The 17879-nt window shown below is 48.1% G+C and overlaps 1 protein-coding gene across 1 annotated transcript; it reads left to right on the top strand.

The window, feature by feature from the left end:
- The first annotated feature begins 8103 nt into the window (after positions 1 to 8103).
- WFDC5 (WAP four-disulfide core domain 5) lies at positions 8104 to 12268 on the top strand. Its single transcript, XM_082745330.1, has 4 exons — positions 8104 to 8231; positions 11409 to 11549; positions 11632 to 11772; positions 12158 to 12268. Exons 1-4 carry the CDS (start codon positions 8147 to 8149, stop codon positions 12160 to 12162), a joined length of 372 nt encoding a protein of 123 aa, XP_082601456.1. The 5' UTR covers positions 8104 to 8146; the 3' UTR covers positions 12163 to 12268.
- Positions 12269 to 17879: the final 5611 nt, after the last annotated feature.

Below are 17879 nucleotides of genomic sequence, written 5' to 3'. Positions count from 1 at the left end.
CCTGCCTCTCTGCCTACTTGTAATCTCTGTCTGTCAAATAAATAAATAAAATCTTTAAAAGAAAAGACTACAGGAATCTATTTCTGGACATGCAAGAATTTAATGGTTCTTGTTCCTAAGACCTTTCCTGAGCAGTTTCTAAGGGACAAGATATACCCAACCCAGAAGATCTATGGGAATTACTAAAATGACGACTATTGAGCACTGGGCGTTTTAACTGTGGGGGAAAAAAGACAAAGTAGTAGCAAATGGTAGGTAAATACACCATGCTGTGAAAAAGTAGAAATAGTAAAATTTCCATCAAATAGAAGGATGAAGGGGAAGGAACTTGGACAAGAGAGTAAGCTCACTGATTGCTATGTATACATAATAGTTTCAAGTCAAAGGATATTTAAAACAATAAGCTTCAACAGAACTCAGCACTTTTGTGCATCAAAGGACACTACCAAGATAGAGAGAAGACCACCTGCAGAATGGTGGGAAAAGATTTGCAAGTCAAGTATCTGATAAGGGCCTAGAATCCAGCATATATAAAGGACACATACAATTCAACTAATATCAAGATAAACAACCCAATTTTAAAATGGGTCAAACCCTTGAATAAACTTCTCTCTAAAGAAGATACACAAAAAGGGGCACCTGGGTGGCTCAGTGGGTTAAGTCTCTGCCTTCAGCTCAGGTCATGATCCCAGGGTCCTGGGATTGAGCCCCTCATTGGGTTCTCTGCTCAGTGGGGAGCCTGCTCCCCCCCCCCTGCCTGCCTCTCTGCCTACTTGTGATCTCAATCTCTCTCTCTCTCTCTGTCAAATTAAAAAAAAAAAAGAAGAAGAAGATACACAAAAAGCCGGTGAGCTTATGAAAAGATACTCAACATCATTAGCCAATGTGAAAAGGCAAACCCAAATCAGAAGATACCACCTCAAACGCCTTGGTGTAACTATACAATTTTTTATCTTAATGGAAGAAGACGAGTGTTGGCGAGGAGGTGGAGAAGTTGGAGCCCTTGTACTCCAGGTGAGGATAAAATGGGGCAGCATGAACAGTCCCAGAGGTCTGAGAGGTAACCTTGGACCTGGCCAACCACTGTGGTTCATCTGCTCCATGAGAGCGCTCTGTGAGGACTGGCGGAGGTGGCTGTTTTCTCTAAGGCACAGGAAAGAACACAGGATGCTGAGGACACTGCAGTCTTCACACTGGCCCTTGGACATCTGGAAATCCATCCTCCACCTCTGCAGGCAGGTCCCCACCGGGTACACCCACTCTCACCCTGACCACCTCTCTGCCGGTCCTGCCTCCTCACCAGACACATGCTGAGTCCCACTCTGCGGTCCCCTTCCCTCCTTTCTCTAGGGACTCCCAGTGCCCAGGGAAGCCCCAGAAATAGTAGGAAAGTCATGCTGCACCTGCCACTGGGAGGCCCCTGGCCTCCCCTGTTAGAGGCTGAGATTCAATCTCCACGGGCCTCCATCCCCCTGATTACAGAGAAACCTCTTCCGGTGGTCTCTTTTGGGAAATAAATGAGGAGGTGACACCCTGTCCCTGACACCTTAGGGTCATTCAATAGAGTGAGCAGTCCCCCCAGATACCTATATCTTGGGGGCAGGACAGACTTGGGGGGTGACGGGAGCCTAAAGCAGGGAAGAGGCTCCCTAGACAGACTTGGACATCTGCCTCCTATGCACCAGTCCCGTGCTCTGTTCCATGGAAGCTCCAAGGAAGACCAAAGCCCCAGGAGGAGCCGCTTGGAGGGCTGTGGAAAAAACACTGGCCTGGAAATTAGTTCTAGTCTCAGCTCCACCCCCAACTTGCTGGCTGACCTCAGACAAATAGCTTTCCCTCCCTGAGCCTCAGTTTTTGTTTTTTTCTTCATCGAACTTGAGGGGTTTAGATGCAACGTGGGTCTTTATGGGGTCGGAATACATTAACTCCTCCACTAAGAATAAAATTAACTCCTCTTGAGAAAAAAGTTAATGAGAAAGAAATTATACCTGAGTAAAGTCGACTTCCCACCCCCACCCAAGTTTTACTGAAAAATAGCTGATACACATCACTATGTAAGTTTAAGGTACACAGCATAGCAGTCTGATTCACATCTATTGTGAAATGATCACCACTGTTGGTTTAGTTAATATCCATCTTCTATGACAGAATAAAGAGAAAAACAATTCTCCTTGTGATGGGGACTCTCAGGATCTACTCTCTTTACAATGTCCTTGTATGTCACACACAGTGTTAACTGTGGTCTTCGTGCTGTCCAGTCCACTCCTGGTGCTTATTTATTTGTAACTGGAAGTTTACACCTTTGGACTCCCTTCCTCTGATTTTTCTTCTCCCCACCCCCACCTCTGGAATCCAGAAGTCTGATCTCTTTTTCTCTGAGTTTGGTGCTGTTGTTTGTTTTTTAGATTTTACACGGAAGTGAACGTAAGTGTTCGCATTTCTCTGAAGCTAACTTTTAAACAAATTTAACTTTTGGGGGGTTGGCTTCCTGCTATGGGTGGGAAGCAGAGGTGGAAGGATGGGGTTGGGCAAGCAAAGAACCCCATGCCTCTCCCTACCCCCGCCCCGGGGAAGACACAAGCCTTGGTCCCACTCTTCCCCAGGTTCTCTGGGGACAGAGGGAAAAAAGGTGGGCTGGGCTGGGGAAGAACCTTGACACCAGGGCAGCTTAGAGTCCAAGCCAGGACCAGTGCCTGACCTCCAGGCCTGGCCAAAAAAAAGTTAGCGTAAGTCTTGACCATGACTCATATTTTTAAATATTTTCTGTCTCGGGCTCAGTACCAAACACTGTACATGCACTATCTCATTTTCCCATTAGCAGCCCCTAGGGGGCGCTTCCTATTTTCCCCATCCTGCAAACACATAGCTTAGACATCAAGAGGTTAAAGGATTCTAGGACTTCTCTGGGTAAAATAAGTTGGATTAACACATATCATTAAACACTACCAAGAACTAGTTAGAAAATAGCAAAAAAAAAAAAATTCCTATCCAACATTATCAAAATCTATAAAACACCTACAAATAAACTCATCTAGAAATGTACAGAAATTTTCAGGGGGAAAAAAATTTACAAAACTTTACTACATGACATTTAAAAAAAAAAAGATCTAGATACATTCTTTGAAATTTTCCATAACAAAAGAAATTTTTTAAACATACGCTCTTCCCAAAACATGAAGCCTCCGTGAGGTAAAGATGTCCATCTTCGCCACCATAATTTATATTATGAACCAAAACCTGGTGGGTTTCTGCAACCCGTAATGAAATCATTGATTCGGGGGATACTCATCCATGGTTTTTGAAATCATGAGGTGAATTTTTGACCGGGACCAGACATTTATAGGATGCCTAACTCTGACCCCACAATCTGTCTGCCGTTCTTAAATTGGGGAGCACAGCTTCTCAGTGGAATCTTAGGAGACATCTCCTACAATGCACTGCTCTATCTTCACCACACTACAAGGGGTCAGCGAGGCCCGTGTTCCTCCTGAAGTGAAGTGACAGGAAGCATACAGCATCCACCTGAGAAATATTTTTGACAGTCAAACTTGACAGTTGAACCCCATGAAGCCTCTACAGCTAATGTCCATCCCTGGGAAATACAAAGGATAGAGAAGTATGTTGAAAGGTATCACAGGAAAGTGGTGTGGGACACACTACAGAACTCTTCATCTGTTTTGTTCACCAAATAAATAGTGTGAAGAAGGAAGAGAAGAAAGGGAAGGAAGAGGAGGAACAGGATTTGGAGAGAATGTTCTTACATTAAAAGAAACAGAAGACACTATAGCCAACGCAATATGAGCACCTTGCTTGCGTTCTGACTTAAACAACCATACAAAGTCATTTCTGAGATGGTAAGAAAAACAGGATACAAACAGAACGTTAGATGTTAAAAAATTACTGTTAATTTTGTTAGGTATGACAACAGTATCAGGGTTATGTGAGAAAATGTCTATTTCTTTGAGACATATACTGGAGTATTTAAGGGTAAAATGTGAGATGTGCTGGATTTACTTTAAAGGTTTTTTGTTTGTTTGTTTTTTAATGAGTGAGAGAGATAGAATGCTAATATGTGCACATGCACAGAAGAAAAATCTCCAGCATATTCCCAAATGAGCGAAGAGCCCCATCAGGGGCTTGACCCCACAACCTATAAGATCATGACCTGAACTGAAATCACCAGTCAGAGGCTCAACCAACGAGCCACCCAGGCACCCCTCGCATTGGATTTACTTTAAAATACACCAGCCAGGAAAGGAGTGCTGGGTATTCAGGAAGGAAGTGTCGGAGAATGTTAATTGTTGGGACTTCCACTTATCAGATGACTACGTTCCAGGGAGTAATGTAATGACAACAGCTCTCAATACCTGTATTCTATACTTGAAAGTTGCTAAGAGAGTAGAGCTTTTCTTTGTCCTTGCTGAATTCTCCTCACTTTTCCCTCCCCCCCCCCCACCGCAGTTCTAGTGAGATACAACTGACAAGTAGCACAATAGAAGTTTAAGCTTATGGCACAATGATTTGACTTACATAGAACATGAAATGTTGACCACAGTAAGTTAACACCATCATCTCATATAAATACAAAAAAAAAGTAAAATTTAATGTTCACACCATAACAACCACCACAGAATTGTAATTGGGTGAAGTAGAGGATGTGTTAACTAATCTTTTCCTGGGAAGCCTTTTGCAACGAGTACCGCATATCGTGATGTATCACATCACCCACATTGGGCACCTCAAGCTTACACAGAGCTATGGGTCCATTATGTCTCACCGAAGCTGGGGGAAAATGTTCATTGTTGAATCTGCGTGATGGGAAGACAAGGCTTCATAAAAGTACTTACTGTTCTTTTGTGTAGTTTTGAAATTTTTTATGGTAAAATGTCTAACAAAAAGCAACACATTTGTTCCTGTAACTTTAAAAAAAAGATTATTAGGTTCATCCGGAAGAATGGAACCCTTGTGTCAGGGACAACTGAAGAGGTAGATTAGCAAGGGGTAATGGACACCACCTCTCTTAAAGATGTCTTGAAGAAGCTACAGTTACAAAAGGTGTACTGGCCCAGGAATAACTAGTCGAGGGAAAAGAGCAGAAAACCTAGAAATGTCCCTTGTTACATATAAGACTTCCATTTTTTATAAAGTTCTGATTTCCAACCAATGGCCAAAGTTTGAATTATTCACTAAATGATAACAAGGCAGCTGCTTAGAAAAAACTGAGAAAAAGGGTATTAGAACTTAGAAAACATATATTCCCCTATGTCACACACACAGGGCCAACATAAATGTCAGATGGATTAAAGAATTAACATGGCTTTGGGGGACACCTGGGTGACTCTGTCAGTTAAACATCAGCCTTCGGCTCAGGTCATGATCCCAGGGTCCTGGGATAGAGTCCTGCATCGGGCTCCTTGCTCAGTGGAGAGCCTGCTTCTCCCTCTGCCTGCCACTCCCAGTGTTTGTGCTTGCTCTCTCTCCTTCTGACAAATAAATAAATAAATAAAATCATTAAAAATAATAAAGAAATAAAACTACATACATTCCCATTGGCAAAGATTTTATATACTTTTCTTTTAGCATCCTGTCTTTCTTTAGTGAGTATTATCTGTTAGGGATCTTTGGTTGTAAGCAACAAAAGAATTTTAGACTGTTCTCTTTATAGCATTGCCTCCTCCTGAAGTATTTGAATGGAGGAGCGGGTTGGGTAAGAGAAGAGTCCAATTACTGAAACCGGAGTCAAGTGCCCTCACCAGTGACTGGAGAAGTACTTGGTGATTGGCAGCCAACCAGAATCACAGGACTGGGGAGAAATGACTCCCCAAAAGGAAGAGATCCCCAGTAGACAAAAGCAAGAGACAGCTGGAGGTTGTCATACACTCATTTACTTCCTTTCTGAGATGCATTTTGACTGGATATTCAAAGCCTAAAAAGCAATCACTCCTTTTGACCTAGCATTTCTTTTTGTTTATTGGTTTGGGTTTTTATTTGGGTTTATTATTCTTTATTTATTTTATTTTTTGTTTTAAGTTTTGTAACATTAACATATAATGTATTATTTGTTTCATTATTTTTTAAAGATTTTTTTAAAAAATGTATTTATTTATTTGACAGAGATCACAAGTAGGCAGAGAGAGGGGGAAGCAGGCTCCCTGCTGAGCAGAGAGCCTAATGCGGGGCTCAATCCCAGGACCCCGGGATCATGACCTGAGCCGAAGGCAGAGGCTTTAACCCACTGAGCCACCCAGGCACCCCTAAAGATTTTATTTTTATGTAATCTCTCCACCTAACGTGGGACTTGAACCCACAACCCCAAGATCTAGAGTCACATGCTCTACCCACTGAGACAGGCATGTACCCCTGTTTTGGTTTTTAAACACTGGTTTTTAGTTTTGAGGTTTCTTATTGAAATATAATTGACATATAACATTATATTGGTTTCCAGTGTACACATAGTAATTTGATATTTATATTTTCCCACCAAAGTAAGTCTGGTTAACATCCATCATCACATATAAACTTTTTTCTTGTGATGAGAACTATAAAGATCTATTCTCTAAGCTACTTTCAAATACGCAATACAGTGTTATAACTGTAGTCACCATGCTGTCTGTTACAACCCCAGGACTTCTTTATTTTATGACTGGAAGTTTGTACCTTCTGACTGACCTAGCATTTCTATTTTGACAAATTTACCCTAAGAAAAATAGAGATATGACCCAAAATGTACATACGAAGATTGTTGCCACAGCTTTATTTGAGTGAGGAAAAAAAAAAAAAAGGAAACCTGTGTTTCACCATAGACAACTATGTGTTAGCATATCAGTCCTACAAAATACCATGTAATCATTAAAAATGATGATATTAGAGGACACAGGAAAATGTCTACAAAATCGTCTTAATTGAAAAAGCATTTATTCAATATACATGTGTAGTTTGTAATGGGGGGGATAGCCTCATAAAAATTCTCCTTTTATTCCAAAAGAAACATCAGATCATAGAATATAAGGTCTCTGTTTTCCTGAGAGCTTTGAAGATAGCACAAGGGGTTCTAGTTAAACCCAGTGACAAATTTCCCGGCTGTGAGGGTTGTCCTGGAATGGAATAACCTCTTCCTTGCTTAGGGTCAGATGAAGTAAGGCCTGGCTTCCAAGGCCCAGTCACTGATGGGGACCACGGGCAGGCAATGACAGAAGTCCCACCTAACAGAAGTTAGGAATCAACTGTGGGTCCGTGAACCAGTTCCCTCCCATCTCTGACCTACTGTTCCCCCATCTTTCAAGTGGGAGGGTGGCAAGGATGATCTTGACCTCCCCAAGTCATGGGAAGGTACTATGGCTCTGTGGGGTCCTCTGCCTGGGGCCCCAGAAGACCCTGAGCCGCAGGGTTTCTTCCACCAAATGCAGAAGCCAAATGATTTGATATCTAAGGTGCTGTCCTTGGTGGTGATGCTTTCTTGCTCAGGATCTCCTAGGGCCAGGGAAGGGGTCCCAGAAGCCGCCTACATCTGCTGCGACCAGTCACCTCAGCCAAACAAACAACCACCCTGAGCCCTGAGCCAGTCCCAGGCAGAGGGCGGTTCTACCAGATGCCGCTGGATGTGATTCACCAGTGGCAGGAAGGTCTCTTTCCTCTCCACAGAAGCCCAGGAGGAGAGACCAGAGCTGGCCTCACTCACTGCACCTGCCCCAGCCCACATTCTCCAGCAGGGAGCTCTGACCTTAACCCTAATTCCTCCTCGGCATCCAGAACACTGCCACCCCGCTGGGGCGGCAAGACCTGAGAGAGCCAGGACAGTGATCTCCTGCCTCAACAACCTTCATTCTTTATCCAGATGAGAAACACTGAGGCCCGGAGAGGGAGCCGGCTTATTGGAGATCAGAGTCCAAGTCCAGCAGGCAGGACTGGATCCTGGACCCCAACACGCAGCCCCTGCTCCCACCCACCCATCTTCAGCTCTTGCACAAGCACCCTTGCCCTGAGGCTCGTGGACAGGGGGCGGGGCCAGGACAGGGCAAACAAGAACCACACCATCCACCTCATCTCCTTCCTCCCCTGACTCAGCTGCTCTGGCCTCCCTGGAGCTGCAGGGGTCAATTTAGGGCGCCCCGGGCCCCTGGCCTTATTAAGTGCCTGTAGCAGAAACATGAGGGCCTGGAGCCTTCTCCTCCTGGTGGGCCTCCTGGCTTTGGGGAGCCAGCTGCCTGCTGCCTCCGCCAGGAAGAAGGGAGGTGAGTGTGGGTGGCTTCCTCTGCTCCGGAGACCGGGTAGTTCTTACGTCTCTGGGAAGAGTGAGGGTTGGGGGAGGCAGTGCAGTGTGACGTCTGTTTGTGTAGCTGGGGATGCCAGCTTCTGGATGCTTCCAGCAGCTGGTGTTTGTGGGTACATCTCTGTGCTGCCGGCCTGCTCCGTCTGCAGCTGTGAAGGTCTTCCTGCCAAGGTCACGGTCTCGTCTACATATCTGAGTGTGGGATTGTGTGTGTCTGTGCACACGCCTGTCTCTTTGTGTCTCTGGGGGAGCGGGGAGCAAACCTGTCCATATCTGTTCTTCCCTCCTTGTCTCCGTGGATTATTAGGATCCGTGGGCCCGCATGGCAGCGCGATGACCCTCTCTGTCATCTTCTGTTGCTACCGAGGCTGTGCCTGGCCTGGCCTTTGCCCATCTTGTTTCCAACTTTCTCAGGTCCTTCCCGGGCCCCAGAGGCCAATCAGTGGCGTGAGGGACTCCCAGACTAGGTAGGGCTGTGGTTTCTGGGATCTTTGGGAGGAAGCTCTACCCTTACCTCTCTTCTCCCAAGCCTCCTCGAGAAGGCTGGGCCTGACCTGTTGACGGGTGGGGAACGTTGGAGCGGCCGGCGAGGCTGGACAGGTGCCTCCCCACCTGGGGAAGGCCTCCGCTTCCTGCTTTTCTGGGACTGGAACGCCATGACCTACATACACCCGTGCCTCCCTGGCCCTCCCTTGGGGGAAGACGACAGTAATGGTGACAGGTTCCCTCCTCCACTGTGCTGGGGAGCAGCTCCTGACTTCCTCTCTGCTCCCTCTAGCCTAACTGGTGCCTTCCTCCGAGGCTGGGCTCTCTCCCTGGGGCGCCAGCTGGTTTGGGGAGCAGAGAGCTCAGGCCCTGGCTGAGGAGGGAAGGATGCTGGTGAGTTCCAGGGCCAGACCCCTGCTGGCTGGGATGCATGTGGCTCCTCACTGAGATGCTGAGAGATTGGGACTATTTTTATCCCCATTTTGCAGCTGAGAAAACTGAGCTACTTGAAATGCCAGTTCTGACTCTCTCTTCCTGTCTGTCTAGTCCTCAAGGCTCAGCTCCCGGCCCCTCCTCCCAAGGAGCTGTCCCAGCTGCATGACCAGGTCCCCTCCATTCCACCCCAGTCCACAGGGAGATCCTCTTAGACTTCAGGCCACTCCTCTCGGCTCATTCCTCGAGGCCTGAGCTCTTCTGGCCTGGGCTACCCCCCTGGACCTCAGAGCCTCCTGGGGTCTCACCAACTCCCAGCCGGAGAGGAGGGGCTTTTCGGAGTAGGGGGCGCCCTCACAGACTAGCTGCCCTTTCTCCAGCAGGGGGCACAATTCAGGGTAAGACAACCCGATGGAATGAGTGAAGCGGGTTTTGAGCACTTGCTGTGTGAGCAAGGTGTCCCCTGTGCGCGTGGACAGGGCTGGGAGGGGAAGGGAGATGCAAGGTACAGCCATGGCACTGGCTGCAGCTGCTGTTGGAGGCTTTTGAACCTTTTCTCAGATGCTAAAGTGAAGGCCTGGGACCGGCCTCCATCCTCCCCAGGACTCAGTGGTGGCCGGAGCAGAGGGGTAAGAGGCCAGAAAACTCAAAGTCCTAGCTCAGGCCCCTGTGGGTCTGGACAATCACTGCCCTTCCAACCCTTAACTTTCTCCTCTGAGTGGAAGAAGATACTGATTCAAGCCTTCTGCTTGAATGAAGTGACCCAACATCCTAACAAGAAAAATGGCTCGATCAGCTCTGGGACAGAGCATTCTAGAACTGTCAGAGAACCAAGCTCAAAGACCTCAAAGACCAAGTTCGTAAGGATCCCTGACACAAGGCCACGTGCAGCAGGACAAGCACACAGTACAAGGTGTGCCCAATAACGGCTGGCCGTGTGACAGTGCAGCAGCCTGATGACAGCTGACGATGCTGGGAGACACTTGAAAATCCTTCCTTTCTAACAGTCGCTGAGGTGCTGGTGGTCTGCATCAAAGACCGTACCTCGGTCTGATGGTGAGAGAAGCAGGAACAGGATCTATTCTCGTAGCATCCGGCCAAGGGACCGAAGCAGACAGATAGATGCAGAGTCACAGACTCTGAAGGAAAGAGTGCAGCGTGCTGACCTAATTAGTCTGGGGGACAGGGGTCAGAGAAGGAGGGTCTCCCAAGGATGCCGTGTTTCCACTAGAGGAGAGAGGACCGTGCAGAGCACCCGCAAAAGAAGACCCCTCCAAGAGAAGCCGTTGGGAGAGCAGGAGTCCGGGATGGAAAAGGTGTTGAGGACGAACACAAGGAGGTGGGCAGCCCTGGGCCAGGCACGACCTTGTTGGCCCAGATGCCGGTGTCGAACTTCATTTGTCGCCATCCTTCATGTCATCTGAGTCTCAAAGCAGCCCTGGGAGCAAGGAGTCCAGCCTCCCATTCCACAGACAGAAAACTGAGGCTTGCCGTCCAAAAAACAAAACCGAAAAATTTGCCAACTATTTGCAATGATGTGGACGGACCTTGAAGATGGAGGCGACAAATGAGGCAGACAAAGATAAATGCTGTATGATCTCACATTGGAACCAAGAAATCAAAACAAACAAACACACAAAACCAAGCTTTTAGAGAACAGACTGGTCTTTGCAAAAGGGCATGGGTAGGAGGTAGGGGAGGTGAGGAAGAGAGTCAAAGGTACAAACTTCCAGTTATAAGAGAAACAAGTCGTGGGGAGGTAATGGGCGGCATGGTGACTATAGGTAATTTACTACAGTGCATATCTGAAAGTTGCTAAGAGAGAAAATCTTAAAAGTTCTCATCATAAGAAAAAAGTTTCTAACTCTGCATGGGGACAGACGCTAGCTAGACCTGCTGCAGTGATCATTTCACAATATATACAAATATCAAATCATTTTGTTGTACACCTGAAACTCACCACTTGCATCAATTATACTTATTATACAAATAAAATTATACAATTATACAATAAAATTATACAATTATACTTGTTATACAAATAAAAGCAAGTCTACTCCCCTCCCTCCCGCAAAAACAAAAAACAAAACAACACAAAAGCTTGCCAAAGGACAGGCAAGAAATAAGGAATAGGGAATTTGGATCTCGTGATTCCCAGCTCGGTGCTTACTACATGACTCGGAGCTGCCTCTAGCTACAAGACTTGGGGGTTCTCTTGCAGAGAAATTTGGGGGCTGCCCACCGGACGATGGCCCCTGTCCCCTCTCGGTGCCTGACCACTGCATGGATGATAGCCAGTGTCCCTCAAGGATGAAGTGTTGCTACAAAGCGTGCTTCCGCCAGTGTGTCCCCATGGTCTCCGGTGAGTGTCCTTCCCCGCCCTGCTTGGTGCCCAAGCCCCGGGGCTGGGCACAGGGCAGGGATTACCAACCCCTTTGTTGCAGTGAAGCGGGGCAACTGCCCGGAGGACCGCCTGCGCTGCCTCAGCCCCATACAGCACCTGTGTAACAAGGACTCGGACTGCAGGGGCTCCAGTCGGTGCTGCCTCGGGGCCTGTGGCCGAGACTGTCGCAACCCTGTCCAAGGTACGTTCCTCTGCACCTGGGCCGGGTTCTCTCCCTCTCTTAACCCCAGCATTAGATGGTCCTTCCAGGTCAATAAGTCTAATGGGACACTTACCTTCCCAGGAGCCTGGGGCTGCCTACATCAGACCTGGGAAGTGGATGTGGGGGAGGGAAGGGGTCCTGTTAGGACCCTTTGGGACCTGGAGGAACTGGCAATCCTCCGTTCTCTTGCTGTTCTCACAACGGCTCTGAGCTTCGTCTGGCCCTTGTGAAGGAGGCTGGGCCACTCTGCCTCAGTGCCCCCCACCCCGAGGGCTGGGCTGATGGGGTGGAGAGAGGATCCAAGTTTCTAAAGACCCCAGAGTCCTGCAATCGGGGGCATAACCCTTTCCTTCTCTCTCCCCAGGCTAATTCTGGTTTTGGACCCTCAGGATGGGGTCTCTAGCAGGAAGAGATGTTGATGGGGGCCTGGGACCCTGCCACCTGGATACCTCTGTCTCTGTTTGCAGCAGTTCCAACCTTCTGATGAGCACTGATCTGCTGACCCCTCCCTTGCCACCATCCACCCCTGGTTTCTCCTCCTGGGAGTCAAGGTGCACAGATAGACTCCCGTCATGCTGCACCACCGCCCCATCTCTTTGCGTGTTTCTCCACCTAAAATGCCCAACTCAGGTAGGCCCCTCTTTGAGGGGTCCAAACCGCTCCCTGAGGCAGCCCAGCCACTTTGAACGTATGTTCTAGCAGAGTTTTCCAGACATTATCTATTTGCATACCCCTCTCCACTGTTCTTGCCACACCTGCAAAACAGCATCATGATATCTTGTGTACTGCCTACACTACTAGTTATCTAATGTCTCTCTCTGAATGGACTCACTTTGGTATATAAATAAGTTTATTTCAAAAGAAAACCTTGACATCATCACTATAAATGGAATAGGCAGGATCACTTGCCACAAATAAAATGTAGTTGTAAAAGCAAATGCAGTGAAAATTGCTAAGGTCCACTAAAGTAAAAGCTGTCAGATGAAACAATATTACATAATGGTATTAAATTCTACCTAGATGCTGCTGCCTACCAACACTGTAAGCCCAAAGGCTCCTCTCTGGCTCTGGTAATCAATGAAGATTAGCAAGGGTTAAAGACACGTTAAAGACACACATCTCAAAACTGGGACCTCTTTCGTGGGGTAATCAGAAGGACTGAGAAGACAACTTTCTCAAGAGTCAGTGTTGTAGAATGTCGCATCCAGGTCCGCCCTAAGATCATTTCAAATTGCTCCACATTTGGGAAATGTTGCTTGAACAGCTGGGATCTCATTATTTTTGGGAGAGTCTGTCTCGCATCGGACGATACCTCATTCACCTGGATTTCTCAAGGGTCAGTCTGTAGTCCAGGTGTAATAGGGCAGGGGAGGGGGCCAATGAGAGAATGACAGCCATCCCAAGGGACACTCCTGGACCCAGAGGACTGGATTCCTGGCTGTCCCAGTCACCCAGGACTCACTCTGGGGAGTGGCGGGAACCAGGCAGATTCCTCCCTGCTTTATCTGCTAGGTTTCCTCTTGGGCCCTGATGGAATCTGGGGTTGGCCAGTCCACCCCCAGGTCAAGTTGGGAATCCTGGGTTTTCTTTCCTTGTTCCTTTGACGTGGTAGTGTGGTCACAGGTGAGTCACCACTCAAGGATTCTGTCTGCCCTGTTGGAAGATGGAGAGAATCCTGTTTCTTCACTGCCATAGTCCTTCTCATGGGGTTCAAGTGGCTGAACTCAAAATCAGCAAATGCTGATTATAGGAATACATGCTGAGGCCCAAGAGAGGAGGAGGAGGACAAGGAGAAGAATAATCTGGGGGACACTGATGCCCTGTGAGCTTGGACATTTCCTTTTCTTCTGGGCCTCAGTTTCCCCATCTATAAACTCAAGCAGTCGACACAGATAATAAGGTACATTGCACTGTTTGCCCAGAGACGCCTCTTCCCTCCCCACTGCTACCATGGCTTCCCTGGGGGAGAGCACCCATGCCCTGCCCAGGGGTTTAGGGCTTCGCCCTGAGACTGATGGGATGTGGGCTCAAGTGACATGCGCCAGTCCCAAGGCAAGGCACCAGCCTTCTCGGAGCTTCTGTCCTCTGCCATGAGAAGTGCTTGCCCAGAAGCCGCTGGTCTTGGGATGAAGGAAAGCTGAGGCAGGCCTGAAGTTGAGCCGCCAATCCCTTCACCTGCCAGAGCAAAATAAAGGTTTGTGATAGGAAGCCAGTGAGATGGAGGGGTTGGGGAGGGAGGCATTTCTTTTTTCTTTTTTTTAAAAGATTTTATTTATTTATTTGAGAGAGAATGAGAGTGAGAGAGAACATGAGCAAGGAGAAGGTCAGAGAGAGAAGCAGACTCCCCGTGGAACTGGGAGCCCTATGCGGGACTCGATCCTGGGACTCCGGGATCATGACCTGAGCCGAAGGCAGTTGTCCAACCAACTGGGCCACCCAGGCGTCCCGGCATTTCTTATAGATTTATAACAGCGAGAGCTTGTTGAATTCAGGTAATGATTGTGACTCTTGAGTGAATGCCCACCCCATGCCTCACGCTCTAAAACATCATTTCATTCTTCCATCCCGTAACCCCAAGGGAGGTGGGCATGCTTATTGCCATTTGACAAGAAGAGCTTTTGAGTTAAGAGACTTGCCCAAGACACCCAGTTAAGAGGCGAAGTAGCCAGGATTCAGCCATGTCGTATTCCCCCTCAGCTACTAATAAAATCAGCAACAGCTGAAATGAAAGCCCTGACTCCGTGCTGGGTGTCCCTTTAATTACTTCACATACAATCTCATTAGTCCTCATAGCCTCACTGTGTAGGCTTCGTCATTTTCCCCCATTGCACATATGAGGCAACTGAGGCACAACGAGGTCGATTTGGCCAGGACTGTACAGCTGGTAAGTAGTGGAGCTGGGATTCAAAGCCCAGCAGCGGGATGCCAAAGCTGACATCCTTACTGACGACACTAATTACATCCCATCTTTGAGAATTCCTTCCAGCTCTAAGGACTCAGTTTGCACATCTGAGACATGGGGATCCCAAAGAGCCAAGAAGGTTAAGTGACCAGTCTCAGTTCCAGCAGCTGGAACCCAGTGCACGGCCCTGGGTTTCTTTCCTGAAAGGAGTCAGGAGGAAAATTAGGGGGGCCCAGGAGAAGGATCCCAGGCCAGCGGGTTAGAATGCAGCTGCTTAGGTGCCCAGGGCTGAACTGAGGCCCTAAACCCTGAGCTAGGATCCTGGAGCAGCAGGAGGTGACGAGTCACAGGCCAGGGCTTCTCTGGCTATAGGTGGCAGCATCTACACAGTCTCTTCCAGAGTCTCTTGCTCCGCTTCTTTGCCAACTAGCTACCTGCTCCCTCAGGTCTGGGCATTGGGCTTGGCAGTGCCAACTCTGTCCTCAGTCACCGAAGTTCAGTCCCTCCAGCTCCATCTCCACTGCCCTTCTGGAAAGTGTTCTGGGAGGCTGGACATCTGTGTCCAGGATGCTGGGTCTTCAGCCTCCAATCCTGTTTTCCTCCCTCACTCATTCAAAGTTTGCTGAGCACTTAGGAGGGGCTCTAGAGGGTCTCATCACAGAGCTCATGCCCTAGAGGATAAGACAAAGCCCCAGCTACAGAGGTAGACAAGGTCCTTCCCCGGAGACTGTGGGATGCTGGAGGAAACTAGCTCAGCCTGGAGACCAGAGATTTCCTGAAGGAGGTGATATTTGAATATTGAATATTGGATATTGAATTTAAGTAGGAGTTAGCCAAGCATGACACTGCGAGTCCTCCATTCTCCCCTTCTCCCTTACCCACAGAAATGTCCCCATTTGGAAACATCCAGCCATCTCCCGCCTTCCCCCAGCCAACTGGGATGCTGGGGACATTCTATATTTTGACTTGGGCAGCATTCATGTGGACGCACACATTTGTAAAAACTTAATTCATTTGTAACTTAAGATGTACTACAAGAACATTATACTCTAACTTTAAAAAGGAAAAATTAAGTTAAAAAAAAAATAAGTGTTTCCCTTGCAGCTAGAGATGACCATGGGACCCAGGACTGGCCAGTCAGAAGTTTGGGGAAGTACTGGGAGGGGCTTCCTAGGAAGCCCTTGTAGTCTTACCAGATGAGACAGATCTGTCTTTTGCCCATCATCCATTTGTACTTTGTCCAGAATTCTGGAACATGGATGCTGCCGCTGGAACAGCTATCTGGCGACCTTAAGGATTGTCTTAGGTGGGGTCCATGAAAGCAGATCTGTAGATGAAGATTCATAGGATGATGATGGTTTGGAAATGTTCCAGGAAGAATGGGTCTGGGAGTAGAGGGGTATACCAGAGGGTGGTCGGGGGAGCGGAGGCTAGCAGGGGTGTGACAACAAGCAGGACAGGGAGGGGGGGTTCTAGAGACAAGAGCAGGTGACTCTTTAGAGCTGTTCCATGGAGCACAAGAGTTGGAGCATTAATGTCTCTGTACCCATCAGTCATCAGGTAACAACTCTGGGCAGGAGGACACTGATTCCCAGGCACTTCAGCCTTTCCCTGTGCGCAGGCCGAGCGAGCTGCAGCAGCCTCCAGGACCCTTTGACAAAGAAATACGGATACCAGCTGTCAAGAGGGAAAGTGTGCCAGGAGCCAGTATGCACAGAGGTGGCAAAGGGATCTGAGGGGATATGGCCAAAACACGGGCCTCACCTGTTACAGGGATGAGAGCCACACAAGAAGAACAGGGGAGGAAAAGTCAAGGGGCCTGGATCTTCAGAGCCGTTCCTGGGCGGCTGTACCTGGACTGGGGGAAAAATCACCTCCTCTCCAGAGAGGCCACCGTGGGTCACTTTGCGCTCTTGGAACTACAGTGACTCATAACTGAGATGCTGGATAAAGGAAGGGGGAAGAGTTTGTTCCTGGAGAGGAGACAGCATGCTCCTGAAAGGTGGGCGTTGTTCCCATTTTACAGATGAGGGAGGTAAGAATCCAAGCGGAGACATCACTTGGCACAGCCATTCAGTGGTAAAGGCAGGCTGCAGACCCAGTGTATTCATCATCTTTTCCCGGGTACCGAATTACCACTTCTGCAGCAGCTTAAAACAGCACACATTTGTTATTTCGTAGATTCTGGCACCACTTAGCTGGGTCCTCAGCTTCAGGGGCTCACAAAGCTGAAATAAAGAAGGTGTGCAGCCAGGGGCTGGAGTTTTAACAGAGTCTTGACTGCAGAAGGATCCACTTTCAAGTTCACGTGGTTGTTGGTAGACCTCCAGTTCCATGAGGGCTACGGGATTGGTTTCCTCGGTTTCTAGTTCGTCGTTGGCCAGAAGTTGCCCTCTGGTCATTGCCAGAATGGCACCCTGCTCCATCAAAAACAGCAGGAAGTCAACCTTATGTTACCTAATCCTGGAAGCAACATTCCCTCACCTTTGCCATATTCTGCTCATTAGAGGCAAATAAGGAAATCCTGCCCAGGCTCCAGAGGAAGGGATTACACAACGGCATGAATACCAGGAGGGAGACATCACTGGGACACATTCTAGAAGCTTCTTCTCATAGCTAGTCTACTTAATTACAAAAAATTTCAGTACTTTTTGCAACATCAAGCTTACTGTTTAGGGTAAAACCTCATGGATTCAGATGGGCGTTTCCGGCCGGGGACTGAAGGAGAATTTGGGGCATAGCCCATTCATGGCACATAATGGGTATGGCTACCCACCTTAGCCTCAGAGGTCCATAATGTCCCTCTTCCCATTCCTGTCACTCATGAATTAATCTAACACTTCATGTACTTCCCACATGATCTGGGGAGGAAACCAGATCCTAGTTGTGATCAGGGGATGAAACCAGATCCCAATTTCCATGTCTTCTGCCCTTGGGAAAGAGGTCTGTCTTTTCTCTTTTTGGAAGCTACTGCTCAGCTCCCGGACAGAGGTACGCCCTAAGTTTTGGGGGGCAGTGAAGGCTACTAGAGAGTACTGGACCAGGAAATGGGAGATCTGCTTCTCCGCAGATCTGCTTCAGTTTCTTTGTTGAAAAAACGAGGTAATTAGGCAAGATGATTGCAAACATCCTGCTCTAACTTCTTACTTTGAGGGAGGGACTGAAGTGGAAGAGCCTAGAGGTA

The sequence above is a fragment of the Mustela nivalis genome, assembly GCF_964662115.1.
Source record: "Mustela nivalis genome assembly, chromosome: 8".
Classification (NCBI taxonomy): Eukaryota; Metazoa; Chordata; class Mammalia; order Carnivora; family Mustelidae; genus Mustela; species Mustela nivalis.
This window is presented reverse-complemented; position numbering and strand designations above follow the sequence as displayed.